General features: G+C 39.3%; 1 protein-coding gene across 1 annotated transcript in view; it reads right to left on the bottom strand.

The window, feature by feature from the left end:
• LOC134352938 (succinate--CoA ligase [ADP-forming] subunit beta, mitochondrial-like) overlaps positions 1-16,170 on the bottom strand; it is a 120,337-nt gene that overhangs the window by 17,286 nt on the left and 86,881 nt on the right. Inside the window, exons 6-8 of the mRNA XM_063060586.1 lie at positions 14,168-14,306; positions 10,286-10,447; positions 9,166-9,308 (exon numbers count right to left, since the gene is read on the bottom strand). Coding sequence (XP_062916656.1) covers positions 9,166-9,308; positions 10,286-10,447; positions 14,168-14,306 — 444 coding nt within the window. The remainder of the gene's footprint in view (positions 1-9,165; positions 9,309-10,285; positions 10,448-14,167; positions 14,307-16,170) is intronic.

Below are 16,170 nucleotides of genomic sequence, written 5' to 3'. Positions count from 1 at the left end.
TAATAAAAGGTGTTTTCACTGTTACGAAAAAAAGCAGCACGCGGAAAAAGGCAGCGCGCGCCCCAAGCAGCCACTCTCCCCCGGATTCGGAACGGCATTCTAGCCGGCATTGCTTAAACTCGTGCCTGTGAGCAGCTGTTAGCAAGATGAGTTCTAAGGTATCGGAAGAGCCTAAAAGAGCTCGTAAGGGTGTTACACTTAGAGTAAAACTAGACATAATTAAGCGTTTCGAGCATGGTGAACGAAGCAAGGACAAAGTGAGTTTGGCTTGTGGAAGTTGACGAAGATAATGTTGAAGAGGTTTTGGCATCCCATGACCAAGAACTGATAGATGAAGAGCTGATGCTATTGGAAGAGGAAAGGATAACAATCGAAACTGAATGCAGTAGCGAACAGACCTAAAGTGAATTTGTCCAGGAACTGAACGTGAAGCAACAACGTGAGACTGTTGCTGCAATGATAAAGTACGACTTTAATTTTGAAAGGGTACGTTGGCTTAGAGCATATTTGCAAGATGGTTTGAGTGCTTACAAAGAACTGTATGATAGAAAAATGCGCGAGGCTCAACAGTCAAGCATACTGTCAGTTTTTCAAGCCTTCCACATCAGCCACAGCAGATGACGAACTTCAACCTTCGACATCGAGGCGAGCAGTCATAGGAGAAGATGAGCTGCCTGCCCTAATGGAAACAGACAATGATGAGATAACACCCCAGTGTCCCACCACCCCAACCCCCCAAGCCGCGGACAGATACCGATTCGCGGAGAATGCAGCGGTAGCTGGGAGGCACACAGCACATCTTTAAGAAAAAAGTCGAAATAAACATGCTAATTAATTAGGTGCCGCCCGGCACGTAATTGTCGGCCCAGATCAGAGACGACGCAATTGGAAATCAGCACTGATCTGGGCCGACAATTACGTGCTGGGCGGCACCTAATTAGCTTGTTTATTACGGCTTTTTTCTTAAAGATGTGCTGAATGCGTCCCAGCTACCGCTGTACCCCTGCATGCTTCGCGGCAATGTATCGCTCGGCGGCCTGGAGGGTGGGGGCCACTGCACCACCCCAACCTCTGATGACTCGGCCTAACACACCATCATCAGTGTACTCTGCGCTGTCTTCCTGATTCCCATAAGTGATACTACACTGTACATATATTATTTCTACTTTATATAGGCTGTGTATTTTTACGTGTTATTTGGTATGATTTGGCAGCTTCATAGCTTAAAGATTACTGGAGTGTTTTTGCCAACAGCGCTTGCATGAGATTTTCGCTACAGACAACAGTGCAGGCAATGATTGTGGAAAAGTATTTCTACTTTATATAGGCTGTGTATTTATCGTATCAATCCTGCTTTTACTATATGTTACTGTTATTTTAGATTTTATGTGTTATTTGGCATGATTTGGTAGGTTATTTTTGGGTCTGCGAACGCTCACAAAGTTTTCCCATATAAGTGAATGGTAATTGCTTCTTTGCTTTACGACATTCCGGCTTACGAACTGTTTCATAGGAATGCTCTACCTTCGGATGGCGGGGGAAACCTGTATCTACACTCAAAAGGCTACTTTATTAGGTACCCCCATATCTAATAAAGTGGCCACTGACTGGATGCTTGTTGTCTTTTGCTGCTGTAACCATTTATTTCAGGGTTCATTGTATTTTGTGTTCAGAGGTGCTCTTCTGTGCACCTCTGTTGTAACGCACGGTAACTTAATTTATTGTCACCTTAGTGTCAGCTTCAACCAGTCTGACCATTCCCCTCTGTCCTGTCTCATTAAAAAGGCATTTTCACTGACAGTACTACTGCTCGCTGGGTGTTTCCTAATTTTCACATCATCCTCTGTAAACTCTATAGACTGTTATGCATGAAAATCCAAGGAGATTAGCAGTTTCTGAGATACTCAAACTACCCCTTCTGGCACCAACAATTATTCCAAGATCAGTCCCTTTGATCACACTTGTTCCCCATTCTGAAGTTTGGTCTGAACAACAACTGAACCTCTTGACCATCTCTGCATGCCTTTATGCACTGAATTTGAGCCACATGATTGGTTAATTAGATATTTACATTAATGAGGTTATAGGTGTATCTAATAAAATGGCCATTGAGTATACACTCTTACCTGCTTATTAATCAATCCATTTACATTTTCATGCATTGGAGGTCCAAGTAATTATCCTTGCAGAACAGCACTGATCACAGACCTCCAATCAGAATAACATCTTCCCTCCACTACCCCATCTTTTATTCCAAAGCCAATTTTGTATCCTATTTAATTAACCTACTCCTCTGGGCCAGCTAAGGACATTATCCATGTACACGACGTCCACTGCCTTATCTTCAATTATCTTCACCACCTTCTTAACTCAATCAAATTTGTGAGACAGAACCTTCCTGGTGCACAGTTTATCCCATGCTTTTCCAAATGCAAGTAAATCCTATCCTAAGAATCTTCTTCAATAATTTCCATACCATTGATGCAAGGTTCACCAGCAATTTACTGGATTTTTCCTCTTACCCTTCTTAAATAATGAACAACACTGGCTATTCTTCAGTCTACCAGGATCTCACCTGTGGCTATAAAGGATATGATGATCTCAGTCAAGGCCACAGCACTCTCCTCCCTTAGTATCCTGGGAGATTCCATCAGGCCTGGAGGCTTATCCACGCTAAACATTTTTCAAGATACACAACACTTCATCCTTCTCAACTTGCCCTAGAATATCAACATGCCCTTGCCCTGACCTCGCCTTCATCTATTTTGTTCCCTTTGGTGATACTGAAAAGCACTGATTTTTTTTGATAATATTTTTCATAAGATTTGTACTTTATTAAACAAACTCATATATTTTTCACAGTATGTGGTTATTCATCCCCAATCACTAGCTGAAAGTGGTATAGAATCTAAACTAACGGTTTATCATCCTTTATAATTTTTCATTAGCTAAGTATTAGCTACGTGATGTGATTGTTTTAATTATGTAGCCTATTAGCTAGTTTACTTTTAATAATTTTTCTTATGTTATCTATAAAAGTAATGGCTTTTTCAGAGTTACTATCTTCACTTCTTTATTCTCTTGTCTTCGCAATCACCTCTTAGCATTGTTTTCAGCTCTTTATTTTATTTGCTTAATGTTTGTATACTTGTTTGTACTCCAAAATAAACTGAAATATTGGAATTAAGACTGCTCACCATTCCTGACTCCCAAAGGAACCCTAAGGATCAGAAAACAAAAAGAGATCCAACAGTGAATACTAATGTGAGTAACTCATTTAGCCCTCATCCAATTCTTCTGACTCTAGAAATAAATTTGGCCTGAAGTAGCTTTCTTCATTCCCTAGTTATCATCTTGCTTTTAATATATGCATAAAATATCTTGAAATTCGCCTTAATCCAACTTACCAAGGGCATTTCATGTGACCTTAGGCCTACTTCCTGCTTCTTCTACATTCTCTGGTCCTTGCCTGATTTCATATGTGTTCTGCCTTTTTCTTTTGACTAAATTTGCAACATCTCTTGTCATCCAAGATTTCTGAACCTTGCTATCCTTATCTTTCATCATCACACGAACATGCTGGCCGCGACCTCAATCCAACTGGCCTTTAATGTTAGATGTGGACTTATTCCTGGACTATTCTTTCCAGTTCCTGACTAATACTGTTGTAATTAGTCTTTTTGCTATTTAACACTTTCATATGGAACTATCATATCCTAAACCATCTTAAAACTTTCAGATTTATGATCACTGTCCCTAAAATGCTCCTCCAATGTAACTTCAATAACCTGGCCAGACAGATTCCCCTGTATAAAGTTTAATAAAGCCCCTTTTCTAGTTGATCTATCTACATATTTCAAGAAATTTTACCCCACCTAAGGCCTTGGCAGCAAGAGAGTCCCAAACAATACTGGGAGAATTAAAGTCACCTAATACAACCACCCTGTTGCTATTACATTTGTCCACACTCTGCCAACACCTTAACAGCATAAATGCTAAATTTTCCAATTTCAGGTAACCAATTCCCTCCATGTTTTCTTCCAATACACACTCATTTTCCTACGTGTTTCTTCCTTCCTTTGTCCACTTTTCCCATACTCTCCCAATTCCATTTGCCCATTATCACCTTTCTTTATCTGCTTTTGCCTATCACTTATTGCCTCTGTCACACTCCTTCCTTGTATTGCTACATACTGGCAATCTTTTCTCTTCTCAGTCCTGATGAATAGTTGATGTATATGCTTTGCCTCCAGAGATGCTGTCTGACCCACAGGCTTCCTTCAGCATTCTGTTACTTGCTCAAGTAGAAGTTATCCATGCCTCCACAAGACTATCTGGTTTCAAATTTTTATCCTTCTTTTTTCCTCCAAGACCTTACCCCTTCTTATTTTAATCTTTTCCAGCCACACAACCTGAGAAAACTGCTTTCCTCCAAAGGTAAGTAGCAAGTTTCTACCTTGCTCATTCTCCCACAGTTACACCTTTAGTATCTATGTATTAAGTGACAAAGGCCTTGAGATCTGGAATTTTCTTCTCTAATTTCTCTTCTCTCTCCTCATTTAAGATGACCCTTAAAACATTCTTTCGTCAAGCTGCCCCAATACCTTGTTATGTGGGTTGTTTGATGAGCTCTAATGAAATGCCTTTTGTTACATTCATTGTTCCATATTAATAAATGTTGTTGTGAAGTGATTTCTATATGAATCATATAAAAGGCTGTACTGAATAGTCAAGATGCCTTTATCAGATCACTTACGTTTTTATTTCATGAAATTTTTGTTACTTTTACTATGCTTCAGGGTTAACAACTTGCCCTTATGCAATATCTTTACAGTCTTATAAATAGTGTCTGTGTGGAGAAAAAACACAGTCTAGCAGTAAATTGGTAAGGTATACATCATTTCAAGAGGGCAGAGAGTTATTCAGATTACCACTAACCATCAATAATATGATATTCTTCACCTGGTTATCATGGCCTTTAAAGAGAAAATTCAATTTATCATTCTCAGTTGAGAACCATCATTGCCCTTCTAGTCTTGGTAATTTAAGCTTGAGAAGGGCCGCATCACTAAACAGATAAAAGTTTAACTAAAATTATGTTTTTCTTTTAGTACCTTAGCATTTTCCAGCTCCTCTAAGTTTAACTTCCATCTCCACAATTTCTTTAAAATGATACTTGAACTTTGCACAAAATGATCACAAGGTATTTTCAAGATAGTCTATAAGTCACTTTCCTTCTGCACAATCATGGAACAGATCACCCCTTAAAAGATTTTCTGAACCACTGGTAAACCTTAAATTCATTGAAAGCCCAAATAAATCATTAGTTTCCAATGAATCTCTTGTTCTTATCAGCAGGCCCGCCGTGGGAAATAAAGCTGATCAAATTTAATTTCAGGGTTATTATTAGGAACTCTGGTATCATGAATACGAATGAAAGCAGCCAAGTAGAACAATCACCCCGCAGGTTGTTCATGGAACAAAAATACCAAGAAATAAAGTTTCACCAATTTATCTTTGCTCTTACTTAAAGTTAAGAAAGTTTGAAACTATCAATCTTATTCAGAATTAAATTGGAGCATGGCTAACCTGAAGCTTAACTCTATTGGAACTCCATGTGAAATTGGCGTCTGGTGTGGTAGTGAGTTCCAGATAATAACTCATTTTTATATTGAGGGTTTTACAACTGGTCCTTGAACTAATAGTTCATAGGAACAGTTTTTACACTAGTTTTCTGCCTTTAAAAAAAACTCATCTTAAATATACAATGAAGTTACACTGGAAAGTGTTGAAGTTCCTGATTATAAATTCAACCTACTGAGATCATTTATAATAAGGAGTTACTAATTATAATCTGGTAAATGAGAAGAATGAGGTGACAGTGCAACTGCTGAGGACAGAGTGCAGCTGTTGAAGTTCATCCAGCTTTGGAGGGCAGTTAAGTGTTAAGTACATTGCCACAGATCTGGATTCACATCCAGACAAATTTTTCACCTGAAAGGCACTAGTAAACTGGTTGGGTTTATATGAACACCCCAGTGATTTTTTTGACTGAGGTCATGCTTTTCTTAAATTCCAACATTTAACTAACAGAGCTCAATTTCCATCACAAGATTTGAACTCAAATCTCCAAATCATTTGTCCAGTCTTCAGATTAATTGCAACATATCCCTGCTCAGGAGAACCAGTGAGATTACTTCTGCTGTAGACCCATTATGACAATAGGCATGTTGCAGCAGGTGAAGGTCCTTGCTTAGGCAGGAGTTGACTCTAGTCATAATCAAAGTACTTCATCACAGAAGATATAAGTGCCACTGGACGACAATCATTGAGACAGTTCATCCCGATCTTCTTGGGCACTGGTATGATTGTTGCCCTGTTGAAGCAGGTGGGAACCTCCGACTGCAGCAGTGAGAGCTTGGACACTCCTACCAGCTGGTTGGCAGAGATTGTCAGAGCCCTACCAGGCATGCCATCAGGGCCTGACACCTTACAAGGGTTCACCCTTTTGAAAGATGATCTGACATCAGCCTCCGAGACAGAGATTACAGGGTCATCAGATAACAAGGGGATTCGCATAAAACTCATTGAGCTCATCTGGGAGCGAAGCATCACTGCCATTCATGATGCTAGGTTTTGCTTTGTACAAACCCCATTTCCAGAAAAGTTGGGATATTTTCCAAAATGCAATAAAAACAAAGATCTGTGATATGTTAATTCACGTGAACCTTTATTTAACTGACAAAAGTACAAAGAAAAGATTTTCAATAGTTTTACTGACCAACTTAATTGTATTTTGTAAATATACACAAATTTAGAATTTGATGGCTGCAACACACTCAACAAAAGTGGGGACAGAGTTAAAATAAGATTGAAAAGTGCACAGAATATTCAAGTAACACCGGTTTGGAAGACTCCACATTAAGCAGGTTAATTGGTAGCAGGTGAGGTATCATGACTTGGTATAAAAGTAGTGTCCATCAAAGGCTCAGTCTTTGCAAGCAAGGATGGGTCGTGGCTCACCCCTTTGTGCCAAAATTCGTGAGAGAATTGGTAGTCAATTCAAAAGGCACATTTCTCAACGTAAGATTGCAGAGAATTTAGGTCTTTCAACATCTACAGTACATAATATTGTGAAAAGATTCAGAGAATTCAGAGACATCTCAGTGCGTAAAGGGCAAGGTCGGAAACTACTGTTGAATGCACCTGATCTTCGAGCCCTCAGGCGGCACTGCCTAAGAAACCGTCATGCTACTGTGACAATTATAACCACCCGGGCTCGGGAGTACTTCAGAAAACCGCTGTCACTCAACACAGTCCGTCACTGCATCCAGAAATGCAACTTGAAACTGTATTACGCAAGGAGGAAGCCATACATCAACTCTATGCAGAAACACCGGCGAGTTCTCTGGGCCCAAGCTCATCTCAGATGGATTGAAAGACTGTGGAACCGTGTGCTGTGGTCAGATGAGTCCACATTTCAGCTAATTTTTGGAAAAAAACGGGCGTCGAGTTCTCCGTGCCAAAGATGAAAACGACCACCCAGATTGTTATCAGCGAAAGGTGCAAAAGCCAGCATCTGTGATGGTAAGGGGGTGCATCATTGCCCACGGCATGGGTGAGTTGCACGTATGTGAAGGTACCATTGACTCTGAGGCATATATTAGGATTTTAGAGAGACATATGTTGCCATCAAAACAACGTCTCTTCCCGGGACGTCCATGCTTATTTCAGCAGGACAATGCCAGACTACATTCTGCACAAGCTGCAACAGCGTGGTTTTGTAGACATAGAGTGCATGTGCTTGACTGGCCTGCTGACAGTCCAGATCTATCTCCTATTGAAAATGTATGGTGCATCATGAAGAGGAGAATCAGACAACGGAGACCACGGACTGTTGAGCAGCTGAAGTCTTATATCAAGCAAGAATGGACAAAATTTCCAGTTGCAAACCTACTACAATTAGTATCCTCAGTTCCAAAACGATTAAAAAGTGTTAGTAAAAGGAAAGGTGATGTATCACAATGGTAAACATGCCTCTGTCCCAACTTTTGTTGAGTGTGTTGCAGCCATCAAATTCTAAATTTGTGTATGTTTACAAAATACAATTAAGTTGGTCAGTAAAACTATTGAAAATCTTTTCTTTGTTCTTTTGTGGGACGGCACGTTAAGTGTTCTTGATCATGGTAAAACAGTGGTCAAGTGTGTTGGCTCCTCTGGTTCCACGAGCGATATGTTAGTGGTAGTTGTTCAGAGACTACGTCAAGCTGGCCTAGTTGAATTCTCCTGCAATGATATGGAAGACATCAGAGTGCGCAGTTTCTTGCCTGCTGATTACGTTGCTCAGCTCCTCCAGTGTCTGCCTGATGTTGGCCTGAGATAAAGTGTACACTGCTACCAGGATGATGGCAGAAAACTCCCTCAGCAGATAAAATGGACAGCATTTAGCCACTAGGTGATCCAGGTCAGATGAGCAGGACTGAGGCAAAAGCGCTACATTTGTGCACCACAATGAGTTAATCAAATAGCATACAGTTCTCCACCTTCTCTGCCTTTAAGACTGAACTGTTCTACCTTTACGGAGAATGGTGAAGCCATCAAGCTGCAGCGCTGCGTAAGAAATGGTGGGTGTGAATCATGTTTCCGTGAAGCAGAGCACACAGCAGTCCCTGATGTCCCTCTGATACAGCAATCTTAATCTGAGGTCTTGAATTTTATTTTCCAGAGACTGTACACTCACCAGCAGGATAGTCGGGAGTGGAAGTCTAACGCCTCTGTACTTCAATCTAAACCAGTGCGGCATCCCCACTTCTGCTTTCTTAAAGGGGAACTGCACTCGTGACCTGATTCTGCCGTCCGAGGTGCATCGATTTGCCGCATCAATAGATTTTTAAAATGTTTTAAAGCAATGCTGCTTACTGAAGTACCAATGGCTGTGACCGCGACTTTCAGCTATAGTAGTATTAAATGGGAGTATTTCATGGTTTCCACCAGAGCTGCACGCAAACAGTCACCACTTAATGGTGCCATCATAGTGAGCTAGTGATGCCAAACACAGTTAAGTACATTACCCAGGGGCATATTCAATTATGATGTTACAATTCAGCATGAGTCATCAACTTCAAATTTCAAATCCCTGTTTATTTTAATATTTTTTATGCCTACCTTTTTGTCTGAAGTAATTAGCTTAAAGGCTTGTGTAACTTGCTGGGCAGTTGCTCCACCTCCCACATCTAGAAAGTTAGCTGGAGTACCACCATGAAGTTTTATAATATCCATTGTTGCCATAGCCAGTCCTGCACCATTCACTGCAATGATAGAAACCAATTAAAGCACTTAACAACCTGCACAAGTATTGGGACATGATAATAGAAAAGTAATTTTGATTTTTAAAATCACATTGGGAATGAAAAAGATTCAAGTTTTGCAAAATTCACAAAAGGCACCAGACATTTTGTGTAGAGAAATGTTACAAATGCTGTTTAAAGGGTAAATGATAGAACTTTCACAAAGAGTGATACTAAGAGATATTTTTTTAAAGAAAAAATATGCTTGAAATTTTAAAAATAGCAGTTATCATGAAATTAAGTGCCAAAAATAAGTTAGGTCAGAATGCAAATAGCTAGTAGGAGAGAGTAAAATGCTGAATTACGCTGAGAGTTTACATATGGTTTCCAGCCGTTTGTAAGTTTATATGAAACTACTGCATGATTAAAATTTAGGATGAGAGTTTACATATGGTTTCCAGCCATTTGTTAGTTTATATGAAACTACTGCATGATAGAAATAAAAATATCCATTAGTGTCAATGGCCTGAGTACTAAAGGCCAAGGACAGCAGCTATCCCATGCAAAACTTATGCTCAGTGTTGAACAGTTTGTTTTCGGACAGTTTAGAACTCCATTGTCACTCTTCAATGCCACTGGCATTACAGGTTCAAATAAGACACATACAGTGATAGCAGATAAAGCCAGCCAAATGCCCCATTCTAGAACAGTATACGGCCGAACTTTGGAAAACTTTCTGACACAGGATAAGAAAAGATGAGACTCTGTAATGTAGACAAAACAATTCAGTAGTGTCCATAAATAATAGGCTTGCCTTACACATTACAAACTATTTGTTAAATTACTGGATACCTTTATAAGTCATCTTTCAATGAGTAGCATATTAAAAATTATTGTAAGAGAGGAGAAGGAATGATAAAAGAAAACAACTTGAAGCAAACTGATATAATCTCTTAATTATCTGAATCACTTCTTTTTCTAACCGCATTCTTTCCTACCCAAGCAGCCAATGTTGCCATCTAGACCAATGTAGTTCAGGTCCGCCTTCGCTGCTTCCTGATCTCTTTCATCTTCTTGGCTCCAGTCTTGCAACTCAAAGATTTGTTTTTGGCGATATGCAGCATTAGAATCAAAAGTAATTTTTGCATCCATGCACATGACTGAAAAACAGACCAAAAAAATTTACTAATCGAAAAGTAAAATGTACATGCTGAAGGCTTGTAATAAATCAGAAAAGGTAGTAAATATTCAGGTCAGAATAAGTACAGCGAGGAACAAAGTTCAATGGGAGACAAGCTGGATTGTCTTCATCTGCATTGCATGATATGAGGAAGCTCTGTGGCTGTTCTTGCAGAAAGTGGCTCCAGGACAACATCTATGCACCATCAATCTACAGGCCAGGACACTCTATTATTACTTTTTAATTTTGTTTTTTTGTAACTGTATTTTTTTCTGTTATAATTATTTATGCTAAATGTGCTGTTCCATATTTTGCACCATGGCCCCATAGGAACTCTGTTTTGTTTGGCTGTACTCATGTATATGGTCGAATGACAATCAAACTTGAACTTGAATTAAAGTTTTATGTTCAATGCTCATGTTAGAACTGAGGAAAAGTTTCAGGTAAACAAGCTTATAAAGATCAGAAAAAGTGGAGATTACATTAAGTATCTGACAAGATGGCAGGCAGGAGAGATTAACTGTCAAAGGTATTAATGGAACAAAGTGAAATCAGATGATAAAGCATTAATGAATAACAAGCTGGAGTTGACATGTTGTTTCAAGAAGGTGAATAAATAGCTGGAAAAAAACCCTGTATTTGAAGTGTAAGGTATAAAGATAAAACTTGCTGAATTCCAGGCTGGAGCATCAAATTAGCAGCAGTGAACCCCTAGAGGCCGTACCTGTACTACCATTCAGTGATCTGACTAACCTCAAATCTGTCTTCCTACCTATTTCCAATAATCTTTCACCTCCTCATTTTTCTAGATCTATTTACATCTGCCTTAAAAGTATTCGATATTTAGCTTCCACTATCCTACGATGTAAAGTTCCAAAGCATCATGGCGCTTCAAAATAAAACCTGATCTATTTCAACTGGATGACTGCCTATTTTTAACCACAGACCCCTAGTATAAAATTCTCTTACAAGGAGAAACATTCTCAAAAGTGGCCACTGAATTTGCATTGACTGAGTGAGCTGCAAATGTAGAACAATAAATTAGTAGTGACACTAAATGACAGCTTCATCTGAATGGTGACAAGGGTGGCTGGAGGATAAAGAGCAGGTCTAGTCCTCCCTTAAGTTGCCTAGTAAAATGCCAAGAGAACGGATGTGGATATATCAATGATGGAACTAAAAACCAGATCACTCCTGATGGATCAGCCCCTTTGGAATTTAGGCATCCAAGTTGCTGAATGGTTGATTCGCATACTGTTACAATTGAATCTTTAGGGCACGTGTTCTCAAATTTCCAGAGCTTTTTGTGCTGTAACAGCTAAACAAAAAGCAGCAAATGAAATCCCAGGCAGGTTCCTATATGCATCAATAAAAATTACTCGCCAAGCCAAGCACAGAATAGGTGATGGTTTGTGGAGATTTGTGTACTGTGTGGTACGGCCAGAAGTCCTAACTGTATGGCATGTCAGTTGTTCTTCCCAAAATGGCCTGTCCATCTACGACCTTCTCCAGACAGGGTGAAGAAACAGATACAACAATAACACCTCAAAATTTGCCTGGGTAGTCTATAAACCTATGGTATTTTCCAAATGTAAGCAATGCATACTCTATGTTCCTTTCTCAATCCTTCTGATCAACCCAGGTTCTCTCCTCTCTTTTTCCAATAATCCCACCCCAGTCATCGAACCAGTTCTGTTTGTCTGACACCCACACACTTAACCCACTGGGTCACCTATTTTCCTATACCCTCGCTCAAATGAATCTCACCACCTGGCTCCTGCTGACTTTCTGCATCAGTTTACTTTTTTGTTCAAGGATGAGGTAGAAAAAAGACCAGTTTCAAACCTGAAGCAGTCAGAAAAGATATAACAGAATCTGTGGGAACAGAATACAGCCCTTACAGGAAATAGGGTGAGAAGAAACATAGTCAAGTAGCTGTGGTAGCTTGTGAGTTTGTTGTACAAGGATGTTCACCTGAGGTATCAATTTATTCTCTCTATTCAGATCCTGTCTGTGCTGCCGGGTGTAAGCAGCATTTTAAGCTTACTAACCCTAAGTTCAAAGAAAATTTAAAAGCAACAATGATCAAATTAAAACATAAAGGTTAGAAAATGGACAAAAATACATGAAATTTGCAGATTCTCAAACAATAGTCAGATGACCAAGATCAGAAAACTTTTATTGCAATCAATGGATTGTAACAAGAAACATATAGAGGAATAAACAAGAGAAAATTTGCAGATACTGGAAATCCAAGCAACCACACAAAATGCTGGAGGAACTCAGCAAGCCAGGCAGCATCTACGAAGAAGAGTAATCAGTCGATATTTCAGGCCGAGACCCTTCATCAGGACTGCTGAAGGGTCTTGACCTGATACTTCAACTGTTTACTCCTTTCCATTGATGCTGCCTGGCCTGCCGAGTTCCTCCGGCATTTTGTGTGTGTTGCTATTGAGGAATGAATCTGTGATTTGCATATAAAAGTTCTAAAAAAAACTCAGTGGCAGATAGGACAGTTAATTGCTGAGAGTCTTTCAAGAATGCCACTCTGGAAAAAATATTGCTACATTCTCCAGCAGGATTCCCATCAGTCTCTTTTGCCTTCTTCACCCTCAGTTGTTTCTGCTTTCACTTTTGTCTTTTTGGCCAGCTACTGGCGCAATGATATCGGCGCCGGACCCGGGAGCGGAGGTTCCCGGGTTCGAAACCAGTCAGGTCCGCTCCCGAGTACTCTTTCCATCTGTGCCGGGTTGAGTGTCGAGATCGCAACTCGACCTTGTAAAATAAAGGGAAAATACTGCGAAAATATCCTGTGTGAGGAGTGGCCTGCCATACAGTCTCTCTCTCTCACTCCGCGCCTTGTACAAAGCCATGAAAAAGACATCAACACGGACGCGCACACACACATGCAGACGCCAAAAAAAAAAGGTAAGGTGTTGACCAAAAGTCACACAATGGTAGCCCTTACCTAAAATACTTCTTTTGTCCAACCCACCTCTCTCCATCCCCTCAGGAACCTAAAGCCAAATTTTTTCCCAATTCTAATGAGGGGTCTTCAAACTAAAACATTAATCATTTCTCTTTCCACGTATTTATGCTATTTAAACTGCTGAATGTGAACACCATTTCTGTTGTTTTATTTCAGTTTATTGCTGTACAGATGTCATTTAGACTTTATAAACCTGCAATGAGTGTCGGATTTTGTAACGATGGACCCTGCTATAAGTGACTGTTTTTTTTTAAGGAAGTTACCTATTAGAGATTAGTAACTTTACAATAGCTTACCATTTAATTTGAGATAGTAACGAAAGTAATCTTATTTGAAGATGGAAATAAGTAATAATCCTGCATGATACATAGTGTTCATTATTCCAAAATGTTTAACTGAAAACTAAGTTCTTTCGTTATCTTTCTATCACTTTGGCTGATTTATTAATCACTTCCTTACTAAATTATGTTTTCTAGTCTACCAAAATCCTTACATAAAATCTGAAAAAAGAGCTAGAATTAAATAATCAGCTAATAAATTAAACGTAGAGTTCTGTTTTACTTAACAATTAATAATTCCAAAAACACTGAAGCAGAAATTTAACTCTTAACAGTTCAATTACTTTTATGAATCTGCTTTTTTAGTAAGCATCTTTGAAAGTACTTTAATGTGAGTGAATTCCAGAAGACAGAATGTTAAGAGTTACCTTACCCATGCCCGATGAGTCTTCCACCATTGGGTTTATTTCAATTAAAGTAGCATCATATTTCAAAAACAGTTCATACAAACGTACAATAATGTCAGCAGCATCGTCTATTAGCGCAGCTGGGAAATCCATTTGCTGAGCAACCTATTATAAAATGAAATTTTTAAAAATCAGCTGTGGCTACAATCAAAAAAGAAAAAAAACAAAGAAATCCTTCAACAACATTGAACATTCAAGGCCCATAAACTGATTAAGGAGGTATTTAAAAGCATTATAAGGATTTAAATATTACAAGTACTTGGTAATAATTTGGATGGAGTTGACCGATAAAAAATAAATTAAAAATAAGATTATTTTTAATTATCCTGAATAATGGGAACCAAAGCAAGTGAAATAATTAAACTCCCAGAGCAAGTAAAAGTATTGTTGTTCTACCACAAACCCAGTGGTATACTGCTGTGACGTGACTTGATTTTACAAATGGGCCCAGAGGAATATAAAGGAGGATGATCTTAGATTTCCCAAAGTAACTTGATGGTAATCATGCATACAATCAAAAAGAATCAAAGCTAACTGCTTCTCACCGGAAATTTTAAGGTGCATTTTCTTTTAGGTCTATTTTGCAGCAAACACAATTCTCTTTCAGGTAATGCTCTGTTGGGAATCTTTACAAATTGGTTACAGCATGGCAGGAGCCCATTTAGCTAATCTAGTCAATATTGATTTTATGCAACAGCAACTTAGCTCATTCCACTCTCCTGTTCTTTGCTTATAATCCTGTAACTTTCTTTTCCCTTTCAGATACTGACTTAGCTCCCATTTGAAAACTACAAATCCCATTTCTAGAAAAGTTGGGATATTTTCCAAAAGGCAATAAAAACAAAGATCTGTGATATGTTAATTCACGTGAACCTTTATTTAACTGACAAAAGTACAAAGAAAAGATTTTCAATAGTTTTACTGACCAACTTAATTGTATTTTGTAAACATACACAAATTTAGAATTTGATGGCTGCAACACTCAACAAAAGTTGGGACAGAGGCATGTCTACCATTGTGTTACATCACCTTTCCTTTTAATAACACTTTTTATTCGTTTTGGAACTGAGGATACTAATTGTAGTAGATTTGCAATTGGAAATTTTGCCCATTCTTGCTTGATATAAGACTGTAGCTGCTCAACAGTCCGTGGTCTCCGTTGCCTGATTCTCCCCTTCATGATGCGCCATACATTTTCAATAGGAGATAGATCTGGACTGGCAGCAGGCCAGTCAAGCACACGCACTCTGTGTCTACAAAGCCACGCTGTTGTAGCCCGTGCAGAATGTGGTCTGGCATTGTCCTGCTGAAATAAGCATGGACGTCCCGGGAAGAGACGTCGCCTTGATGGCAACATATGTCTCTCTAAAATACTAATATACACCTCAGAGTCAATGGTACCTTCACATACATGCAACTCACCCATGCCGTGGGCACTGATGCACCCCCATACCATCACAGATGCCGGCTTTTACACCTTTCACTGATAATAATCTGGATGGTCGTTTTCATCTTTGGCACGGAGAACTCGATGCCCATTTTTTCCGAAAATTAGCTGAAATGTGGACTCATCTGACCACAGCACACTGTTCCACAGTCTTTCGGTCCATTTGAGATGAGCTCGGGCCCAGAGAACTGGCAGGTGTTTCTGCATAGAGTTGATGTATGGTTTCCTCCTTGAGTAATACAGTTTCAAGTTGCATTTCTGGATGCAGCGACGGACTGTGTTGAGTGACGATAGTTTTCCGAACTACTCCCGAGCTCAAATGGCTATAATTGTCACAGTAGCATGACTGTTTCTTAGGCAGTGCCGCCTGAGGGCTCGAAGATCAGGCGCATTCAACAGTGGTTTCCGACCTTGCCCTTTATGCACTGAGATGTCTCTGAATTCTCTGAATCTTTTCACAATATTATGTACTGTAGATGTTGAAAGACCTAAATTCTCTGCAATCTTGCATTGAGAAATGTT

The sequence above is a fragment of the Mobula hypostoma genome, chromosome 10 (genome assembly GCF_963921235.1).
Source record: "Mobula hypostoma chromosome 10, sMobHyp1.1, whole genome shotgun sequence".
Classification (NCBI taxonomy): Eukaryota; Metazoa; Chordata; class Chondrichthyes; order Myliobatiformes; family Myliobatidae; genus Mobula; species Mobula hypostoma.
This window is presented reverse-complemented; position numbering and strand designations above follow the sequence as displayed.